The sequence below is a fragment of the Procambarus clarkii genome, chromosome 92 (genome assembly GCF_040958095.1).
Source record: "Procambarus clarkii isolate CNS0578487 chromosome 92, FALCON_Pclarkii_2.0, whole genome shotgun sequence".
In the NCBI taxonomy this organism is placed as follows: Eukaryota; Metazoa; Arthropoda; class Malacostraca; order Decapoda; family Cambaridae; genus Procambarus; species Procambarus clarkii.
The window spans coordinates 15761901-15776545 of record NC_091241.1 but is presented as its reverse complement, the minus strand read 5'-3'; the positions used below and the strand labels follow the sequence as shown (position 1 = coordinate 15776545).

The window sequence follows — 14645 nt, the reverse complement described above, 5'->3', positions numbered from 1 at the left end:
AGGACTCACTCACCACAGGACTCACTCACCACAGGACTCACTCACCACAGGACTCACTCACCACAGGACTCACCCACCACAGGACTCACCCACCACAGGACTCACCCACCACAGGACTCACCCACCACAGGACTCACCCACCACAGGACTCACCCACCACAGGACTCACCCACCACAGGACTCACCCACCACAAGACTCACCCACCACAAGACTCACCCACCACAAGACTCACCCACCACAAGACTCACTCACCTGATTATTCACTACCACAGGACTCACACACCTCAGGATTCACTTATCACAGGACAGCCTAAAGGACTCGCTCACCACAGGACTCGCTCACCACAGGACTCGCTCACCACAGGACTCGCTCACCACAGGACTCGCTCACCACAGGACTCACTAAAGGACACGGCAAGACTCACCCACCGTAGGACTCACTCACCTGATGATTCACTCACCACAGGACTCACTACATGACTCACTACATGACTCACTTATTACAGGACTCGCCACAAGACTCACTCACAACAGGACTCACCCACCACAGGACTCACCCCAGAACTCACTCACCACAGGACTCACTCACCACATTACTTACCCACCAGGGGACTCACCCACCCACCAGGGGGACTCACCCACCCACCAGGGGGACTCACCCACCCACCAGGGGGACTCACCCACCCACCAGGGGGACTCACCCACCCACCAGGGGACCCACCCACCCACCAGGGGACCCACCCAGCCACCAGGGGACTCACCCACCCACCAGGGGGACTCACCCACCCACCAGGGGGACTCACCCACCCACCAGGGGGACTCACCCACCCACCAGGGGGACTCACCCACCCACCAGGGGGACTCACCCACCCACCAGGGGGACTCACCCACCCACCAGGGGACTCACCCAGCCACCAGGGGACTCACCCAGCCACCAGGGGACTCACCCAGCCACCAGGGGACTCACCCAGCCACCAGGGGACTCACCCAGCCACCAGGGGACTCACCCAGCCACCAGGGGACTCACCCAGCCACCAGGGGACTCACCCAGCCACCAGGGGACTCACCCAGCCACCAGGGGACTCACCCAGCCACCAGGGGACTCACCCAGCCACCAGGGGACTCACCCAGCCACCAGGGGACTCACCCAGCCACCAGGGGACTCACCCAGCCACCAGGGGACTCACCCAGCCACCAGGGGACTCACCCAGCCACCAGGGGACTCACCCAGCCACCAGGGGACTCACCCAGCCACCAGGGGACTCACCCAGCCACCAGGGGACTCACCCAGCCACCAGGGGACTCACCCAGCCACCAGGGGACTCACCCAGCCACCAGGGGACTCACCCAGCCACCAGGGGACTCACCCAGCCACCAGGGGACTCACCCAGCCACCAGGGGACTCACCCAGCCACCAGGGGACTCACCCAGCCACCAGGGGACTCACCCAGCCACCAGGGGACTCACCCAGCCACCAGGGGACTCACCCAGCCACCAGGGGACTCACTCAGCCACCAGGGGACTCACTCAGCCACCAGGGGACTCACTCAGCCACCAGGGGACTCACTCAGCCACCAGGGGGACTCACTCAGCCACCAGGGGACTCACTCAGCCACCAGGGGGACTCACTCAGCCACCAGGGGGACTCACTCAGCCACCAGGGGACTCACTCAGCCACCAGGGGACTCACTCAGCCACCAGGGGACTCACTCAGCCACCAGGGGACTCACTCAGCCACCAGGGGACTCACTCAGCCACCAGGGGACTCACTCAGCCACCAGGGGACTCACTCAGCCACCAGGGGACTCACTCAGCCACCAGGGGACTCACTCAGCCACCAGGGGACTCACTCAGCCACCAGGGGACTCACTCAGCCACCAGGGGACTCACCTTGCCAGTAGGCATGTAGGGCTCGTAGCCGACGTCCTCCCGCCACACGGCGTGTTTCTCAAGAGTCTTGCCCTTCCTCAGCTCCGAGAACCTTCTCCTGGCCCGACACCACCGGCAACACAACCGGCTGTTGGGAGTGGTTGTGGTCAGTGGTTGTTGGGGAGTGGTTGTTGGGGAGTGGTTGTTGGTCAGTGGTTGTTGGGGAGTGGTTGTTGGTCAGTGGTTGTTGGTCAGTGGTTGTTGGGGAGTGGTTGTTGGGGAGTGGTTGTTGGTCAGTGGTTGTTGGTCAGTGGTTGTTGGTCAGTGGTTGTTGGTCAGTGGTTGTTGGTCAGTGGTTGTGGTCAGTGGTTGTTGGCGAGTGGTTGTTGGTCAGTGGTTGTTGGTCAGTGGTTGTTGGTCAGTGGTTGTTGGTCAGTGGTTGTTGGTCAGTGGTTGTTGGTCAGTGGTTGTTGGTCAGTGGTTGTTGGTCAGTGGTTGTGGTCAGTGGTTGTTGGCGAGTGGTTGTTGGTCAGTGGTTGTTGGTCAGTGGTTGTTGGGGAGTGGTTGTTGGGGAGTGGTTGTTGGGGAGTGGTTGTTGGGGAGTGGTTGTTGGTCAGTGGTTGTTGGTCAGTGGTTGTTGGTCAGTGGTTGTTGGTCAGTGGTTGTTGGGGAGTGGTTGTTGGGGAGTGGTTGTTGGGGAGTGGTTGTTGGTCAGTGGTTGTTGGTCAGTGGTTGTTGGTCAGTGGTTGTTGGGGAGTGGTTGTTGGGGAGTGGTTGTTGGTCAGTGGTTGTTGGTCAGTGGTTGTTGGTCAGTGGCTGTTGGTCAGTGGTTGTTGGGGAGTGGTTGTTGGGGAGTGGTTGTTGGTCAGTGGTTGTTGGTCAGTGGTTGTTGGTCAGTGGTTGTTGGTCAGTGGTTGTTGGGGAGTGGTTGTTGGTCAGTGGTTGTTGGTCAGTGGTTGTTGGGGAGTGGTTGTTGGGGAGTGGTTGTTGGGGAGTGGTTGTTGGTCAGTGGTTGTTGGTCAGTGGTTGTTGGGGAGTGGTTGTTGGGGAGTGGTTGTTGGGGAGTGGTTGTTGGTCAGTGGTGGTTGGTCAGTGGTTGTTGGTCAGTGGCTGTTGGTCAGTGGTTGTTGGTCAGTGGTTGTTGGGGAGTGGTTGTTGGGGAGTGGTTGTTGGGGAGTGGTTGTTGGTCAGTGGTTGTTGGTCAGTGGTTGTTGGGGAGTGGTTGTTGGGGAGTGGTTGTTGGGGAGTGGTTGTTGGGGAGTGGTTGTTGGGGAGTGGTTGTTGGTCAGTGGTTGTTGGTCAGTGGTTGTTGGTCAGTGGTTGTTGGGGAGTGGTTGTTGGGGAGTGGTTGTTGGTCAGTGGTTGTTGGTCAGTGGTTGTTGGTCAGTGGTTGTTGGGGAGTGGTTGTTGGGGAGTGGTTGTTGGTCAGTGGTTGTTGGGGAGTGGTTGTTGGGGAGTGGTTGTTGGGGAGTGGTTGTTGGGGAGTGGTTGTTGGTCAGTGGTTGTTGGTCAGTGGTTGTTGGTCAGTGGTTGTTGGTCAGTGGTTGTTGGTCAGTGGTTGTTGGGGAGTGGTTGTTGTTAGTGGTTGTTGGTCAGTGGTTGTTGGTCAGTGGTTGTTGGTCAGTGGTTGTTGGTCAGTGGTTGTTGGTCAGTGGTTGTTGGTCAGTGGTTGTTGGTCAGTGGTTGTTGGTCAGTGGTTGTTGGGGAGTGGTTGTTGGTCAGTGGTTGTTGGTCAGTGGTTGTTGGTCAGTGGTTGTTGGTCAGTGGTTGTTGGTCAGTGGTTGTTGGTCAGTGGTTGTTGGTCAGTGGTTGTTGTTAGTAGTTGTTGGTCAGTGGTTGTTGGTCAGTGGTTGTTGGTCAGTGGTTGTTGGGGAGTGGTTGTTGGGGAGTGGTTGTTGGTCAGTGGTTGTTGGGGAGTGGTTGTTGGGGAGTGGTTGTTGGTCAGTGGTTGTTGGTCAGTGGTTGTTGGTCAGTGGTTGTTGGTCAGTGGTTGTTGGTCAGTGGTTGTTGGTCAGTGGTTGTTGGTCAGTGGTTGTTGGGGAGTGGTTGTTGGTCAGTGGTTGTTGTTAGTAGTTGTTGGTCAGTAGTTGTTGGTCAGTGGTGGTTGGTCAGTGGTTGTTGGTCAGTGGTTGTTGGTCAGTGGTTGTTGGGGAGTGGTTGTTGGTCAGTGGTTGTTGGTCAGTGGTTGTTGGTCAGTGGTTGTTGGTCAGTGGTTGTTGGTCAGTGGTTGTTGTTAGTAGTTGTTGGTCAGTAGTTGTTGGTCAGTGGTGGTTGGTCAGTGGTTGTTGGTCAGTGGTTGTTGGTCAGTGGTGGTTGGTCAGTGGTTGTTGGTCAGTGGTTGTTGTTAGTAGTTGTTGGTCAGTAGTTGTTGTTAGTGGTTGTTGGTCAGTGGTTGTTGGTCAGTGGTTGTTGGTCAGTGGTTGTTGTTAGTAGTTGTTGGTCAGTAGTTGTTGTTAGTGGTTGTTGGTCAGTGGTTGTTGGTCAGTGGTTGTTGGTCAGTGGTTGTTGGTCAGTGGTGGTTGGTCAGTGGTGGTTGGTCAGTGGTTGTTGGTCAGTGGTTGTTGGTCAGTGGTTGTTGGTCAGTGGTGGTTGGTCAGTGGTGGTTGGTCAGTGGTGGTTGGTCAGTGGTTGTTGGTCAGTGGTTGTTGTTAGTGGTTGTTGGTCAGTGGTTGTTGGTCAGTGGTGGTTGGTCAGTGGTTGTTGGTCAGTGGTTGTTGGTCAGTGGTTGTTGTTAGTGGTTGTTGGTCAGTGGTTGTTGGTCAGTGGTGGTTGGTCAGTGGTTGTTGGTCAGTGGTGGTTGGTCAGTGGTGGTTGGTCAGTGGTGGTTGGTCAGTGGTGGTTGGTCAGTGGTGGTTGGTCAGTGGTGGTTGGTCAGTGGTGGTTGGTCAGTGGTTGTTGGTCAGTGGTTGTTGTTAGTGGTTGTTGGTCAGTGGTGGTTGGTCAGTGGTGGTTGGTCAGTGGTGGTTGGTCAGTGGTGGTTGGTCAGTGGTTGTTGGTCAGTGGTTGTTGGTCAGTGGTTGTTGGTCAGTGGTTGTTGGTCAGTGGTTGTTGGTCAGTGGTTGTTGTTAGTGGTTGTTGGTCAGTGGTTGTTGGTCAGTGGTTGTTGGTCAGTGGTTGTTGGTCAGTGGTTGTTGGTCAGTGGTTGTTGGTCAGTGGTGGTTGGTCAGTGGTTGTGGTCAGTGGTGGTTGGTCAGTGGTTGTTGGTCAGTGGTTGTTGGTCAGTGGTGGTTGGTCAGTGGTGGTTGGTCAGTGGTGGTTGGTCAGTGGTTGTTGGTCAGTGGTTGTTGGTCAGTGGTTGTTGGTCAGTGGTTGTTGGTCAGTGGTGGTTGGTCAGTGGTTGTTGGTCAGTGGTTGTTGGTCAGTGGTTGTTGGTCAGTGGTGGTTGGTCAGTGGTGGTTGGTCAGTGGTTGTTGGTCAGTGGTTGTTGGTCAGTGGTTGTTGGTCAGTGGTTGTTGGTCAGTGGTTGTTGGTCAGTGGTTGTTGGTCAGTGGTGGTTGGTCAGTGGTTGTTGGTCAGTGGTGGTTGGTCAGTGGTTGTTGGTCAGTGGTTGTTGGTCAGTGGTGGTTGGTCAGTGGTTGTTGGTCAGTGGTTGTTGGTCAGTGGTTGTTGGTCAGTGGTTGTTGGTCAGTGGTTGTTGGTCAGTGGTTGTGGTCAGTGGTGGTTGGTCAGTGGTGGTTGGTCAGTGGTGGTTGGTCAGTGGTTGTTGGTCAGTGGTTGTTGGTCAGTGGTTGTTGGTCAGTGGTTGTTGGTCAGTGGTTGTTGTTAGTGGTTGTTGTTAGTGGTTGTTGGTCAGTGGTTGTTGGTCAGTGGTTGTTGTTAGTGGTTGTTGTTAGTGGTTGTTGGTCAGTGGTTGTTGTTAGTGGTTGTTGGTCAGTGGTTGTTGGTCAGTGGTTGTTGGTCAGTGGTTGTTGGTCAGTGGTTGTTGGTCAGTGGTTGTTGGTCAGTGGTTGTTGGTCAGTGGTTGTTGGTCAGTGGTTGTTGTTAGTGGTTGTTGTTAGTGGTTGTTGGTCAGTGGTTGTTGGTCAGTGGTTGTTGTTAGTGGTTGTTGTTAGTGGTTGTTGGTCAGTGGTTGTTGGTCAGTGGTTGTTGTTAGTGGTTGTTGGTCAGTGGTTGTTGGTCAGTGGTTGTTGGTCAGTGGTTGTTGGTCAGTGGTTGTTGGTCAGTGGTTGGTCAGTGGTTGTTGGTCAGTGGTTGTTGTTAGTGGTTGTTGGTCAGTGGTTGTTGGTCAGTGGTTGTTGTTAGTGGTTGTTGGTCAGTGGTTGTTGGTCAGTGGTTGTTGTTAGTGGTTGTTGGTCAGTGGTTGTTGGTCAGTGGTTGTTAGTGGTTGTTGGTCAGTGGTTGTTGGTCAGTGGTTGTTGGTCAGTGGTTGTTGGTCAGTGGTTGTTGGTCAGTGGTGGTTGGTCAGTGGTGGTTGGTCAGTGGTGGTTGGTCAGTGGTGGTTGGTCAGTGGTGGTTGGTCAGTGGTTGTTGGTCAGTGGTGGTTGGTCAGTGGTTGTTTGTCAGTGGTTGTTGGTCAGTGGTTGTTGGTCAGTGGTTGTTGGTCAGTGGTGGTTGGTCAGTGGTGGTTGGTCAGTGGTTGTTGGTCAGTGGTTGTTGGTCAGTGGTGGTTGGTCAGTGGTGGTTGGTCAGTGGTGGTTGGTCAGTGGTTGTTGGTCAGTGGTGGTTGGTCAGTGGTGGTTGGTCAGTGGTGGTTGGTCAGTGGTGGTTGGTCAGTGGTGGTTGGTCAGTGGTGGTTGGTCAGTGGTGGTTGGTCAGTGGTGGTTGGTCAGTGGTGGTTGGTCAGTGGTGGTTGGTCAGTGGTTGTTGGTCAGTGGTTGTTGGTCAGTGGTTGTTGGTCAGTGGTTGTTGGTCAGTGGTTGTTGGTCAGTGGTTGTTGGTCAGTGGTTGTTGGTCAGTGGTTGTTGGTCAGTGGTTGTAGTTGTTGTTAGTGGTTGTTGGTCAGTGGTTGTTGGTCAGTGGTTGTTGGTCAGTAGTTGTTGGTCAGTAGTTGTTGTTAGTGGTTGTTGGTCAGTGGTTGTTGGTCAGTGGTTGTTGGTCAGTGGTTGTTGGTCAGTGGTTGTTGGTCAGTGGTTGTTGGTCAGTGGTGGTTGGTCAGTGGTGGTTGGTCAGTGGTGGTTGGTCAGTGGTGGTTGGTCAGTGGTGGTTGGTCAGTGGTGGTTGGTCAGTGGTGGTTGGTCAGTGGTGGTTGGTCAGTGGTGGTTGGTCAGTGGTGGTTGGTCAGTGGTGGTTGGTCAGTGGTGGTTGGTCAGTGGTGGTTGGTCAGTGGTTGTTGGTCAGTGGTTGTTGGTCAGTGGTTGTTGGTCAGTGGTTGTTGGTCAGTGGTTGTTGGTCAGTGGTTGTTGGTCAGTGGTGGTTGGTCAGTGGTGGTTGGTCAGTGGTTGTTGGTCAATGGTTGTTGGTCAGTGGTTGTGGTTAGTGGTTGTTGGTCAGTGGTTGTGGTTAGTGGGTGTGGGGGAGTGGTAGTGGTCAGTGGTTGTTGTCATTGATTGTTGGTCAGTGGTTGTTGGGGAGTGGAACAGTGTTGGGAACACTGAAACAATTATTTTTAATGTCTGTGGCTCATTTGGGTACTCAGCTTCCACCTGTGTCCTCTTGTGCGTGTACCACCCATGTTAAATTTTCCATCCTTGTCTACCCTGTCAATTCCACTGAGAATTTTGTATGTGGTGATCATGTCTCCCCTAGCTCTTCTGTCTTCCAGCGACGTGAGGTGCAGGTTACGCAGCCTGCCCTCGTAACACATGCCTCTTAGTTCTGATACTATCCTAGTGGCATACCTCTGAGCTTTTTCCAGCTTCGTCTTGTGCTTGAGTAGGTACGGGTTCCATGCTGGGGCTGCATACGCCAGGATTGGTCTTACATATGTGGTATACAAGGTTTGTAGGATTCCTTACACAAGGTTCTGAAAACGATTCTGATGTTAGCCAGCCTCGCATATGCCGCTGATGTTTTTCTTTTGATGTGGGTTTCAGGAGACAGGTTTGGTGTGATATCAACTCCTAGATCTTTCTCTCTGTCCGTTTTATGAAGGACTTCATCTCCCATTCGGTATCCAGTGACTGGCCTCCTAGTTCCTCATCCTAGTTTCATTACCTTACATTTACTTGGGATGAACTTTAGTAGCCATTTGTTGGACCATTCATTCAGTTTGTCTAGGTCATCTTGTAGCCTCATATAATCTTCCTCCGTCTTGATCCTCCTCATAACTTTTGCATCATCAGCAAACATCGAGAGGAACGAGTCAATTCCTTCTGGGAGACCATTTACGTATATCAGGACCAGTATAGGTCCAAGGACTGATCCATGTGGGACTCCACTGGCGACTCCCCACCAATCCGAGACCTCACTCCTCAGTGACTTGCTCTGTGCTGTTGCTTAGGTACTCCCTTATCCAGTAAAGTACCTTCCTTTTCACTCCTGCCTGCATCTCCAGTTTGTGCACTAGTCTCTTATGTGGTACTGTGTCAAAAGTTTTCTGGCAGTCCACAAATATGCAGTCTGCCCAGCCCTCTCTCTCTCGCCTAATTTTTGTTGCCTGGTCATAGAACTCAATTAAACCTGTTAGGCATGATTTGCCATCTTTGAACCCATGCTGATGATGTGTTATAAAGTTCTTTCACACCAGATGTTCCATTCGCTTTTGTCACACAGTCTTTTCCGTCATCTTGCATGAAATGCAAGTTAGGGACACTGGCCTGTAGTTCAGAGCCTCCTGCCTATCACCCTTCTTGTTTATTGGAACTACATTGACCGCCTTCCAAATTTTTGGCAGTTTACCTGTTACCAGTGATTTATTGTTCACCATGGAGAGTGGCAGGCACAGTGCTTCTGCTCCTTCCGTTAGAATCCATGGTGAGATTCCACCCAGGCCAATAGCCTTTGTCACGTCCAAATCTAGCAGATGCTTCCTAACCTCCCCACTGGTAATCACAAACTCCTCTAGTGGTGACTGGTTTGATATTCCCTCACTTATCTCTGGGACTTCTCCTTGCTCTGAGGTGAAGACCTGGAATTTCTTATTGAGTGCCTCACACACTTCCTTGTCGTTTGTGGTGAATCTTTCTGCCCCTATCCTCAGTTTCATTACCTGTTCCTTCACTGTTTTCCTCCTGATGTGGCTATGCAGCAGTTTGGGTTGAGTCTTTGCCTTGGTCACTATGTCATTTTCATATTGCCTCTCTACCTCTCTTCTCACCCTGACGTATTCATTCCTGGCGCTCAGATATCTTTCTCTGCTCTCTAGTGTTCTGTTGTTTCTAAAGTTTCTCCACGCTCTTTTACTGGATTTTTTTTTTCACGCCCAGAGTTGTAAGCTACTTTGCTAGCTTACAACTCTGATTAAACCATGGGTTTTTCATCTCTATTTCATTTTTTTTCCTTTTGGACTGGGACGAATTTGTCTGCTGCCTCCTTACACTTCTGTGTGATGCAGTCCATCATGTCTTGAACCGTCTTTCCTCTGAGCTCTGTTTCCCAAGCTATTTCAGTTAGGAATTTTCTTATCTCCTCATAATTTCCCTTCCGGTATGCCAACCTCTTGCTTTCTGGTCCCTTCCTTGAGTACATTACCCCTTCTGCGACCAGATACTCAAACAGCAGTACACTATCATCACTCATACCCACGGGGGGTTCAAGACCGATTTTCCTTATGTATGAATTGTTCAGAGTGAATACTAGGTAGAGTCTTTCTGGTTCATCATTGCCTCTCATTCTCGTAGGACCCTTGACATGCTGACTTAAAAAGTTTCTAGTCGCCACCTCCAGCAGTTTCGCTCTCCATGTTTCCTCACTTCCATGTGGTTCCTTGTTTTCCCAGTCTATCCTTCCATGATTAAACTCCCCCATGATGAGCAGATGAGATCGATTGCTGCAGGCAGCTGCGGCTGCTCTCTCAATTATAGTGTTAACTGCCATGTTGTTTCTGTCATACTCTTGCCTGGGTCTTCTTTCATTTGGTGGTGGGTTATATATCACTGCTACTACTACTCTTGGTCCTCCCATCGTCATGGTGCCTGTTATGTAGTATCTGAACCCTTCACAGCCCGGAATAACCATCTCCCCGAAACTCCATTCCTATCCCATCAGTAGAGCCACTCCGCCTCCTCCCCTTCATTCCCTCTTTCTTTATTACAGAGTAGTTCTGGGGAAACTTTGCATTTGTTTGCAAAGATTGTTATGATTCCTGAGAGTCATTTGTTATGATTCCTGAGTTTTGTTTCTGTGAGTCCAATTACATCTGGGTTTACTTCTTATGCTCTTTCGTAGAGCATAAAAGTTCAAAGGCCTTGCTTGTAATCCCATCGATGTTTGAGTACATGACCTTGAAGCTGACTCTCTTCTGTCCATTCTCAGTGTCAATTGATTCCACTGGAGTTGGGGGGCAAGGGCTGTCTGGGGTGGGAAGGCCTAGGAGGGAGGACCTAGGGATCTGGGGTGTGAGGAGGCTGGGAGGATCTGGAACAGGGAGGGGCTAGGGGGGGGGGGGTCTGAGGTAGTGTGACTGAGGGATTCTGGGGTTGGGAGTTAATTAGGGCATGGGATGGGGGAGCAGGAGGGGCATGTGGTGGGAGGTCACGGGTTGGGGTGCGCAGGGGAGACTGGGGAGGGTTGGCAGGGAGGCCAGGAGTTGAGGGAGGGGAGGGGAGCCTTTGTAGGAAGGAGACCTTGGGGGTGGGGAACTGGGAAGTGCATGGGCTGGAGAAACAGGGGAGGGCATGGGGTGCGGGAACAGGGAGGACCTGGGGTAGGGGTTGGGGAAGAAAAAGGGCATGTGGGGGAACATGGGGGTCCTGGGATCAGGGAACATGGGGGTCCTGGGATCAGGGAACATGGGGGGCCTGGGATCAGGGAACATGGGGGGCATGGTTTGAAGACGAACTTTACTGTCTGGGGAGGTTCAGGTGATTGGCGGGGAATGGCTGTGGGGTTGGATGGTGGGAGGTGTCAGGAGATGGATTTTCCAGCTCTCTTGTGCACTGAAATGTGTGCACTAGAGTATGTGTGTACAGTAGGAAGTGTGCACCGGAGCACATGTTTGAGAAATACAAGCTCTCACACAGTCATGCTGGGTGTCAACGGACACCCCTTGAGTGCTAGTCAATAAAGTTATTGTGGTTGTGGTAGAAAGTCTGTAGAGAAAGTTATAGCAAGGAGTTGATTTCAGGTGAATTTTTGTACAAGTTCAAGAGAAGTGCGGGGTTGGGGGTGTTAACGGTTGTAGGCTGACCCCTCCCCCCCTCCCTTGAGCCCCTCGTGCCATGAGGGAGAGCGTAGACTTGGAAGAACGTGATTGTCGGCGCACCAGGCCTCTGAAGAGGCTTGTTTGTGATTGGTGCAAGGATGTGTGGGGTGCCGGCTGAGGTGGGCTCCTTGCCTGGCGAGGAAAGCTTATTCTTACTGTGTCTAATGCTAGAGGAGGCTGCGTCGTTTTCGTGCTAGGCCAACAACGAAAATACCACCTGCAACCACACAAAAGTCACTCTCGATCGTCGTGCCATCATCCCGGAACCTTTAGAGTAAGAATCCGGTCTCATGGAAGAGGATTGTTGTTGAAATATTACCGAAGTGAACTTGATTGGGATCGTCACCTTCCCGCGTGATTGTTGAACGTCGCCGGGAGAAAGTGGACTGAGGTGGCTGTGTTATGTTTGCGTGTGGTAGTGACATCCGTCGTCAATCGTGCCTTAGTTGGAATGCACACCTGTGAGAGACGAACTCGGGAAGGTTTCCAGTGTTGTGTAGGAAACCTAGAATTCGTAATTCCGAGAAATTACAAGTTATACAGAGAAAGACTCAAACTTTTTCCCAAGCCATGCTGTACAGACTCTTGCCACGCCGTACAAATTTTTAAATTTAAATTTTGCTCCGAGGGGCGAGCTTATTGGACAGCTCCACTCATCTTGTGAGTGGACACACCGCCATAGCAGCATGTACAACACTCCCCAATAGGAAGAAAACCCGCTGGATTGTTCATCCTTGTCACTTGTACTCAGACACAGCTGGGACTTGCTTAACTGTCTCAAGTGAACAGCTCCTCAAACAAGAAGATTAAAATCTGTCAACCCTTAAAAGCTTACGTTATCTTGCGGGTGCAAAATGGGGGAATCTTTTAAGAACAGTTTTTATATTTAACAAATAGTGTTTTCCTAACTCAAACAATGTGGGGTTTATTATTCTACACATACTTCTGATGTCTCTCAGGTGTTCAAATTCATGTAGATAGTGGTCAAGGCGGTGTCCATCACTCTCACCACAGATTCTGCAACTTCGCTGATCAACTGTTGTTTCCATTCCATATCTCCATGGATATTTGTATCAAAGACAGATTCTCACTATTACTGATTCTCTCTCGCGTCCTCCTCCTATTCGTCCATAATGATTGGGACTGCCAGCAGCAACCATGTTGTACCATCGTATAGATTCACTGGTTTGTGATTCTATCCTCCTTTCCTCAGTTACCTTGTCACGGTGATGTTGCTTGATAATACCTCTAATTTGTAGTAGATTCTTGGGTATGAAGTATTCAATATGGTCTCCTTCAGCGCTTTCAGCAGCCAGCACATCTGCTCGTTCATTCCCACATATTCCAACATGGGAGGGGATCCACAAACTTCATGACTCTTCCCTGATTGGTAAGTACTCTCACAGCTCTCTTAATTTCAGCGACTATTGCAAGATTTTCTGCCCGATTTTTACTTAGGCTTTGCAGTGCTGCTTTTGAATCAGTGCAAATCACTGCACCATTAGTGTTCTATTCAAGAAACCTTAACAGCATAACAATGGCAGTTAGCTCTGCTAGCGTTGAAGAGGCACAACTCTCAATACACACTTTTTCTTCATTTCTGCGTTGGAAAGCATTATCCTTAATTACCATGTATGCTGCACCAGCCCTGCCCTTGACAGGATTAGATGACCCGTCAGTGTAGATTTCATCTAGTTCATCTCCGGCTTCTTTATAAATTTCCTCGAGATACTTGTGCCTCATTTCTTGTGGTATCATGTTGGATTTTTTCATTGATGATAATCCTACACTGAGTCATCCTCCCAGGGAGGTAACCTCTCTACAGGCAGGAGCTCACGGGCTTACTCAAGCAGGTGAAGTTCTTCGAGGTAGCAGACTGATCTGTGATGCCATTTTTTGCTTCTCCTGTTTCCCCCTGAAAGTAGCACAGACCTCAGTTCTTTCTTAGCAATATCATTGTAATGGGGATCTCTGGCTATCCTAATTGCAAGCTTAGCATTCAGCTCCTTAATTCTGCTTTTAACACAGGGGAGGGACAACAACTCTCGTAGATTGGACGTTTTGGCAGTTCTTGGAACTCCAATAATGATTGCCATGGCTTCATTCTGAATGCTTTCGAGCCTTTTCATATCGCTTTGGGAGTAGGTGCACAGAACTGGTGCGGCATAGTCTATGACGGAGCTGCACATAGGCTGTGTACATCATTTCAAGCACCGCAATGGAGGCTTCATAACCATTCCAGGTCATGGCTTTCAGTGCCCTGAGTCGACTTTTGCATATTCCTATGAGTTGGTTGAGCTCCTCTTCCTTCCCCTTGTTAGAGGGGAAGAAAGTGACGCCAAGGTACCGATAATGGTCAACCCATTCAAGTGTTACACCATTAATTTGCAGTTCTTCATTTTCTCCCCGCTTGTGATGAGAGTATGCTTTTGTCTTGTTTGTGGAGAGTGAGAAACCGAGCTAAATACATTTCCTTCCGAGGAGTTCAATGGACTGTTTAATTTTTCCCAAGGTAGGAGCTTGTATTAGAACATCATCTGCAAAACCCACTTGTTGGGTCCCATCTGGAAAATCAATATTTGCAATGGCGTTCATAAGTACATTGAATAGTGTGGGGCTTAAGACTCCTCCTTGGGGGGAAATATCGAATTCCATATTCATTGTTCTTGAGACTGCTCCATTGAAGCAAACCTTGGCTTTTCTCCCTGTGAGACAGTCTTCAACCCATTTCACGAGTCTCCCTTGACACCTATGCATGCAAGCTCGTCCAGGATCGCAATCCCCTATGCTTTGTCGAAAGCTCCTTTGATGTCGATGAATACAGAGTACTTAGCTGTGTCATTAGCCAGGTAATTAACTATACAATTTGATGTGCTCCGTCCTTTAACAAATCCATTGATCCCCTCCCCTAACCTGCCTATTTTGTGCAACAGTCGGTTTAGAATGATCCTTTCAAGCATCTTGCAAATGCATGACACGAGACTGATAGGTCTGTAATTACCAGGGTCATTGGGCTTCGGTATGGGGACAATTATTGCACGTTTCCATTGTGTGGGCAACTCTCCACTTAGGACATTTACATACCACAGAGTCTGTCACAGATTAAGAAAGTAATTAGAAACAGAGCAATGCAAAAGATGTGCAGTGACCACAACACAGCAGTTGCAACATCAGGATCTGCGGGTTGGTACAAGAATTCAACCAACTACGAACCCCCTTAGATTGACTGAAAGGGAGCAATAGAGCAACAGAAGTACACTTACATCGCTTCAGGCTTGGATACCCATGTGCATGGGAAATAGGCTTACAGGTTCCGGAAGATGAGAGGAAACGTCAACACTGGAGAAATGCCCGACAGACCACTGGAACATTATTTAACACAGTGCACAGTTACAAACCCATTAAGATTTCAACTTAGATTCAACAGAGCAGAAAGTTGTTAAACACATATGGTAAAATCTTACTGAAGCGACCATACGAGTCATAAATACTCATACTCCGCCCAAGTAAAACAGAAACAAGCAACACTTAGTG

The 14645-nt window shown here is 50.5% G+C and overlaps 1 protein-coding gene across 5 annotated transcripts in view; it reads right to left on the bottom strand.

Annotated features, from left to right (window-relative positions):
• Nucleotides 1-14645, bottom strand: part of LOC123774932 (TWiK family of potassium channels protein 7) — a 114694-nt gene that overhangs the window by 36614 nt on the left and 63435 nt on the right. For all 5 annotated transcript variants that reach the window (XM_069318995.1, XM_069318996.1, XM_069318998.1 and 2 more), the window contains one exon: nucleotides 1892-2018. In XM_069318995.1, coding sequence (XP_069175096.1) covers nucleotides 1892-2018 — 127 coding nt within the window. The remainder of the gene's footprint in view (nucleotides 1-1891; nucleotides 2019-14645) is intronic.